A 7,938-nucleotide genomic window follows, 5' to 3' on the forward strand; every position below is an offset into this window, starting at 1 on the left:
ATTGCGACTTTGTGTTCAAATAACACCAAAACAATATATACACATATATTACAAGTTATTGTAATTCAATTAAATTAACTGAATGTGGCAAAGCAAGTTCATGTTTAGTTTTGAATTGTCTCATCTTATTTTAAGAAAAAAAATTTAATAGTTCAGACTTTGATTAAGTCATCTATTCCCTACCATTGGTAACAATTTACATTAAGGCTCCCTTTGTAAAGGGCTTATAAAGGGGTTCATTAATGACTAATAACTCATCTACAAATGCATTATAAATAATTTATATGCAGCTATAACAAGTGAATGGTGACCAGACCTTTGAAGCTCCAAAACTCTCATAAAGGCCACATAAAAGTAATCCATATGAATCCAGTGGTTAAATCTTTATCTCCAGAAGCAATATGAAAAGACTTTTATTTTTATTTTTTTTACTATAGATCTCCACTTCCACTTCCACATTTTGAAAGTGAAAAAGAAAATGGGGAAAAATGGTGAAAAAAAGAACTTAAATATTTATCTGTTTCTCATCCACACCTATCATATTGCTTCTGAAGATGTAGATTAAACCACTTGTCGGATGGATTACTCGTCGTATGGATTACTTTTATGTGGCCTTTATGTAATTTTTGGAGAATCAAATGTCTGGTCACCATTCACTTGCATTGTAAAGACCAAAAAAGTTTGAGATATTCTTCGAAAAATCTTTTTTTGTGTGTGTTATGCAGAAGAAAAACAGTCATACACATCTGGGATGGTAAATGATGAGAGAATTATCCATCCCTTTAAGTGAAACTATTAATAAATTGCACATGCGTTTAAATGTGTTTTACATTAAAAATGTATTTTTATGTTTTATGAAGGTACATTTACTGTTTATTTGCTTTACATAAAGTTCAGTAAATGGTCATCAGACTATATTACATGATATGTTAATCTATGTACATGATTTATGATGTAATTCTAAAACATTAGGCACTCATTAACAAATTACCTGCAGGAGATGGAAACTTTAATAAAAAAAAATTGTATTATTATTTTATAATACATTTTGCATTAATGTAGACTTTATAGGTTATTAATGTTGGTAGCTCATTAATAAATGGTTCACAGTTGTCCATTAAGGTAAACTTTCATAGCTTATAAATGTTGGTAAGTCATTAATTAATGGTTCACGGGTGTCTATTTTACATTAAGGTACAATTTTATATCTTATTAATTTTGGTAAGTGATCATGAATTATGAATTATGACATTTCATGATTTTGATTAAAATAAGTATTAATAAGTACCTTTATTAAGCATTTATAACATGCGAGTTTAAACTGGCTCACTATTTGGCAAGTATTGCATGAAAGTCACTCTTTTTATTCATGTTGTTATAACTGCATATCAATTATTTATCATTTGTAGATGAGTTATAAGTCATTAATGAACACCTTTATAAACTCTTTACAAAGGGAACCTTAATGTAAAGCGTTACCGTACCGTCTAGTACTACAGAAGTATAGTGATCATAGTTTACATGCACCTCAAAATTTATACTTTTCTAGTGGTTGGGAAAATTACTTGGTATTTAAATTATACTGTAAATTAAAGCAGGCAGATAGTGTGCGGCAGATGTCAGTCAGTTGCATGATTTTATTTAATTTTTTCAGCTTTTTGCCAAAAGAGGTATTATTTCTCTCCAGTAATAAATCAGAGGGTCAAGAAATGTATTTTCTCTTTAAATATATTTAAATACACAAAATCATTCACTAAATTCAGCAATAGCTTAGAATTTTAGAATATCTTTAAATAAAATACTCAAGTCCCTTGTTTCTATCAGCATCCTGCTCTTGGGTCTCCAACTCTATGTGCTTCATGGCAATAAAATACTGCACAAAAGGTTCTCCCAGTGAACTACGAATCACACTGTCCTCTGCTAGGGCCTCCAAAGCATCGTCCAGTTTAACAGGGATTGGGAACTGTTTCTGCTGCATGGGAGCCCGGCTCAGGGCCTGTTCAACACTGAGATTACGCCTAATACCATCCAGTCCTGCTGCTATTGTGGCTGCCAGCACTACATAAGGGTTAGCCACTGCCGAACCTAGCTTGTTATCAATGTGTGTCTCCCGTCCACCATGAACCTTCACGTTGAAGGTGCAGCTGTTGTCATTGCAGCCACATGTGGAATAAATCTGGTGCTTGGAATCTTTTTTGCCTTTGGAAAGCTGGTTTTGACAGCTGATCCCTGGAGCCAAAAGGCAGCTTAGAGCGGCAGAGTGTTGGAGAAGACCTGAGAGCCACTTCCTGCCAATCTCTGACAGTTCTCCATTGCCGGAGTGGAAGAGGCTCCTTCTTCCACTAGCATCCCAGAGGCTGTGGGACAGTAACCCGGAATTGTGAATGTTGTCATCTGTGAAAAAGGTGGCTATGTAGTCGTACTTCCTCGCCATCTCTTTAATTCCTGTACGAAAGGTAAAGGCGCTGTCAGCGGCTTCAATCCCGAACCTGGGTTTGAAGCAAATCTCCATCTGTCCTGGTCCATTGGCAGATGAAAAGCTCTCAACATCCACACCCATGTAGTACATCCCCCTGACTAGCTGCTGTAGGAAGGGCAGATCATAGTTGCTCAACAGAGTGGTAGCAGGGAAGAACACAGCCTTGGGACCCAATCTCTCTGGGGACCCAAAGATACAGCACTCATACGTGAAGGAGGAGTGGAGAGAAAATCCCATGCTCTGAAGTTGACCGAGCATCTGCTTGGCTATAAGGCGGGGTGATGTGCGAAGTGGAACCCCTGTGATCGTACAAGGGTCACAAATGAGACGAGCAGTCTGGTCTGCCCAGGGGAGGATCTGGAATGTGGAGAGATCTGGGAGCAGGAGAACATCACTGCTGAAGTTGGCTGCACTTGGATGATCAACCTCATTAACTCTGGGGCTCAAGGTTAACTCCAGGTAGCTTCTTGGCATAGGAATGCCATATACAGCTTTTTCCTGTGGTGTCAATGAGGAATAATGTTTTTGAATGCTGAAAGATTTTATTTATTTTATTTTATTTTTTTCAACTGCAAGAGACAGTAAAATTTAAGGAGTATTCCGGTTTCAGTACAAGTTAAGCTCAATCGACACCATTTGTCGCATATTGTTGATTACCACAAAAATGAATTTTGACTTGTCCCTCCTTTTCTTTAAAAAAAGGACAAATCTGGGTTCCAGTGAGGCACTTACAATGGAAGAGAATGGAGTCAATCCATAAACATTAAAATACTCACTGTACCAAAAGTATAGCCACAAGATGTAAACAATATGCATGGAAACAAGATTTTAGTGTGGTAAAATTGCTTACTAACCTTTTCTGTGTAAAGTTATATCCAACTTCTTTTCCATTTTGACACCATTACCCTTACAACAACCGTAAAAACGATGATTTAAAGCTGAAGTATGTAATTTCTGTGACACTAGCACCCCGAAAGGAATACGTCCCTCGACTGCTGTGGTTCAAACCGTCAGACAGTCGTTGTTGGGGCAGGTCTAAGCGGGTCGACCAAAACAAACAAAGGACATTTATAATGCCACAGAGACAGTGTTTACAGTTTTCAAGAAAATGTACCTACAAATGGCTTACTTATAGTTGTCTGTGCATATTAAGCGGGGATAGAAGAAAGTATTTTAACACTGAAAAAGTTACAAACTTCAGTTTTAAAAACTTTTACAGCTCAAATAGCCAACACTCCACACCACAAATGCTATCGATTGATATTAACTTGTATTAAACCTGGGATATTCCTTTAAACAACAAAGATAATAAAATGCATTAGCAATAAAGCATTTACATGAAAGAACCGAGCTGGAACAGTCTTGGATCGGGATACGCCATGAAGATCAGTGGCCTCAAAGCGAACAAAGTTTATATTTTCACGGGCAATTTGTTGTTTTATGTGCTCAACATCAGAGATGAAGCTTTGAGATGCGAAAGAGTGTGCCTGGGAGCTCTCCTTGTAATCTTGTGTGAATATGAAATAAAATAAAACAACAATAAGACAGCTATAAGCAATTGAACATTGTGAGTTTAAATAGTATAATAAAAGATTGCTTAAATATCACTGCTACAAAGAATTAAAGGGATATTTCAACCAAAAATTACAATTCTCTCATCATTTACTTGCCTTTGTGTCATCCCAGATGTGTATGACTTTCTTTCTTCTGCAGGGCACAAACAAAGATTTTTAGAAGAATATTTCAGCTCTGTAGTTCAATACAATGCAAGTGAATGGTGATCAGACCTTTGAAGCTCCATAAATATAATCCATAAGACTCCAGTGGTTTAATCAATGTCTTCTGAAACAATCCAGTTGGTTTTGGGTGAGAACAGACCAAAATATCACTCCTTTTTCGCTGTACATCTTGACAGCCATCATGATTTCAAGCTCACTTACACTTCCTATAGTGTCATCTAGCGCTCTGCGCATGCGTCAAGCACTAGGAAGTGTAATCGAGTTTGAACTCATCATCGTGCCTAGAGACTGCAATGACAAGATGTACAGTGAAAAAGGAGTTACATTTTGGTCTGTTCTCACTCAAAACCAACTGGATTGTTTCAGGAGACATTGATTTAACCACTGGAGTAATTTATGGATTATGTTTATGCTGACTTTATCTCATTTTTTGGAGCTTCAAAGGTCTGATCACCATTCACTTGCATTGAATGGACCTACAGAGCTGAGATATTTTTGTAAAACTCTTCATTTGTGTCCAGCAGAAAAAAGAAAGTCACACACATCTGGGATGGCATGAGGGTGAGTAAATGATGAGAGAATTTTCATTTTTGGGTGAACTATCCTTTTAACACTGGTTCAAGCAACAAGTATGTTATTTTATACAAATAGCCGAAAGCCCAAGGGTACACACTGACTTGTGTATGATGTGCCAGCTTCATCCCTGTGGGATCTCTCAGCAGTGGGTGAATTCACACCAGAGGATCTGCTTGGAGGTCCATCAGTCCTCGATGACCCATCAGAATCCCATCTAGATGAATTTCCTTCCCTTAGCCTGGATGCTCTCCTAGAGATCTCTGAAAGGGGCTTGAATGTGGTGAAACTCTTGGATGATACCTGATCTGGTTTACAGTCCACCCTTTGCCCCGGAGGGTAACTCCTTCCCTCATCTTGCCGTTTTGTGCTCAGTAGGGGGCTCTCACGCAACACACTTCTCAGTTCCTCCATTGTTTGCTTGGGGATGCCACCCTTGCTAGTTGGTGGGTAACATTGCACTGTTTCCCTTCTCCATCCATCCCTGTTGGTGTAGTCGTCCTGCCGAGAGAGACCCTGGTACTGGGACTCACTGGAAACAGAGGGACAACGATGTGGAGGGCCAATGGAAATAATGATGGGGTTGTTTGAGGGGCCTGGAACGGGTACATTTGATGGCACAATGGGTACAGATATCCCTTTTCTGTCCCAGTCAGAAGAGGAAAGACGCTTCTCGCTGGCCTTTGCACCCCTATTCTTTTCTGCACTCAAACTTCCTCCATCCACCTGGTCTGGAATTGTCTCCTGAAGAAGATGGTAATATTTATGGCATTAAAATGAAATATTACACACAATACAAAAACATATAACCCAAAAGGAACACCAAATTTTACCAAGCTGCATTCAACAACAAAACATCTGAAAAAAAATTAGATGCTCATAGAGTTATACCTGATCTCTGGATTCCTCTGATTCTTGCATTATGCTAAATTTTTTACGTGAATACCTGGAAAATAATTAGTTTCTGCCCCAATCAAAGTGGCACGCAACTGACTGAGACAGAAACAAACTAATCATCTCCCATTCTCTCCCCAACCTCATGCATGAACCATCCAGACTGTTCAGTCTTTCACATCTATTGTGATGTTCTGCACATCAGCTGTTTTCAACCACCCAGAACACATCATTCATCACATCTCTAGAAAGATACAGTTGTTTGACAGAGAGGTTATTACAAGTGAACAAGCCATGGCATTTGATGTAAACTACAATGAACAACACATCGTGCCTTATAGTTTTATCTAAGCACTGCTGTTGGCTGGGAAATTTAAAACAAATAAAATGAAAACATATTTAAAATATAGAATAGGGTTTTCTTCTCCAAAATATTCTTTTGATTGAACAAAAAATGCAATGCATGTATTTGATCAATTATGAATTTGTTAGTCAAAAAATATGATAAATTATAGAGTAAATCAAGTCTTTGAAAAGGTCAGATCAGATAGCCTGCATACTTTTAAAGAATCATGTTCAACCCATGTATATTTTGTGTTATGATGATCAATATGAGGACAAGACAGAAGTGTGTAGGCCCTGATTTTGTTTTTGCAGTGATTACATTAGCTATGGTTTAATAAATGTATTGCATCCAGGACCGTTAAATATAGCTATATAGACACATTCTAAGATATTTAATGTGTCCAGCACAATTTCGTTCTTGCTTGGTCTGTTCTTGAAATCTGGCATTGCGACACTGCAAATATTGTTGGCTCTTACGATCAATCACTAGTGTTTTTCCTCATCTACAAGTCTTTGGATCTTTGGATCTGCTAAATGAATAAATGTAACTTTACTGTAAATAAAATCTACAAATTGAAATACATATATATACATGGTTGGGGAGTAACGGAATACATGTAACGGGATTACGTATTTAAAATACAAAATATAAGTAACTGTATTCCACTACAGTTACAGTTTTAATCATTGGTAGTTAGAATACAGTTACATTCAAAAAGTATTTTGATTACTGAAGAGATTACTTTGCATTTTATTGTCATTTTTTTCATTTAATATTTAGTTCTTTCAGATGGAAAAATGTATACATATAAATGATGTGATCCAAAGTGCATTTGAACAGCGGTGAAACACTTTCTTATGATGTGTTACATTCATACGAGCAGACAGAGAAGTAAGTTTGAAGTAAGTTTGGAGCAGAAGAAATAGAAATAAACCTTGTGAAAATTGTCAGCTTTACGCTAAGCTAAAATGCTATTTCTAGCCATTTTACATGCACATGTTACCAGACATGATCATATGTTTTTATCAAGAAAATTCATGTTGGATCATCATTTCTTTTTTTCAAGTAAGACCTTTGATATTAGGGCAAAAATCATATTCTTAATAATAATTTTTGTATTGTTTTCCTGTAAAAATATCTAAAAATCCTTAAAACAAGATCAATTTGATTGATCTTGTTTTAGAAACAACACTGCATAAGATATTTAGGTTTTTCAGGAATGTATTTTTAACATGTGTATTTTTTCTTACTGTACTGGCAGAGTTTTTATAGTCAAAACAAGTGAAAAAATCTACCAGTGCTGAAGAAGTAATCCAAAGTATTTAGAATATGTTACTGACCTTGAGTAATCTAACGAAATACGTTACAAATTACATTTTACAGCATGTACTCTGTAATCTGTAGTGGAATACATTTCAAAAGTAATCCTCCCAACCCTGTAATATATATATATATATACACACACACACACAGTTAAAGTCAGAAGTTTACATACACCTTAGCCAAATACATTTAAACTCAGTTTTTCACAATTCCTGTCATTTAATAATAAGAAAACATTCCCTGTCTTAGCTCAGTTAGGATCACTACTTTAAGAATGTGAAATGTCAGAATAATAGTAGAGAGAATGATTTATTTCAGCTTTTATTTCTTTCATCACATTCCCAGTGGGTCAGAATTTTACATACACTTTGTTAATATTTGGTAGCATTGCCTTTAAATTGTTTAACTTGGGTCAAACATTCTGGGTAGCCTTCCACAAGCTTCTCACAATAAGTTGCTGGGATTTTTGCCCATTCCTCCAGACAGAACTGGTGTAACGGTGTCAGGTTTGTAGGCCTCCTTGCTCGCACATGCTTTTTCAGTTCTGCCCACAAATTTTCAATCGTATTGAGGTCAGGGCTTTG

General features: G+C 36.6%; 1 protein-coding gene across 1 annotated transcript; it reads right to left on the minus strand.

Annotated features, from left to right (window-relative positions):
• Nucleotides 1-1,619: 1,619 nt before the first annotated feature.
• lgsn (lengsin, lens protein with glutamine synthetase domain) lies at nucleotides 1,620-5,843 on the minus strand. Its single transcript, XM_051673112.1, has 4 exons — nucleotides 5,683-5,843; nucleotides 4,896-5,535; nucleotides 3,817-3,986; nucleotides 1,620-2,977 (listed from the first exon to the last, which is right to left on the minus strand). The coding sequence occupies exons 1-4, from the start codon at nucleotides 5,710-5,712 to the stop codon at nucleotides 1,790-1,792; spliced, it is 2,028 nt and encodes a 675-aa protein (XP_051529072.1). The 5' UTR covers nucleotides 5,713-5,843; the 3' UTR covers nucleotides 1,620-1,789.
• Between the last annotated feature and the right edge of the window lie 2,095 nt (nucleotides 5,844-7,938).

Source organism: Myxocyprinus asiaticus, chromosome 35, assembly GCF_019703515.2.
Source record: "Myxocyprinus asiaticus isolate MX2 ecotype Aquarium Trade chromosome 35, UBuf_Myxa_2, whole genome shotgun sequence".
Classification (NCBI taxonomy): domain Eukaryota; kingdom Metazoa; phylum Chordata; class Actinopteri; order Cypriniformes; family Catostomidae; genus Myxocyprinus; species Myxocyprinus asiaticus.

Bases quoted from the DNA above. Each gene is read 5' to 3' on its own strand.
- lgsn (XM_051673112.1), bottom strand. From the start codon at position 5,712: ATGCAAGAATCAGAGGAATCCAGAGATCAG. The intron at 3,987-4,895 runs GTCAGTGTGTAC...TATTCACACAAG, and splicing joins AGCTGGCACATCATACACAA to ATTACAAGGAGAGCTCCCAG. The intron at 2,978-3,816 runs GTAAATGCTTTA...TTGACACCACAG, and splicing joins TTCCAGCTCGGTTCTTTCAT to GAAAAAGCTGTATATGGCAT.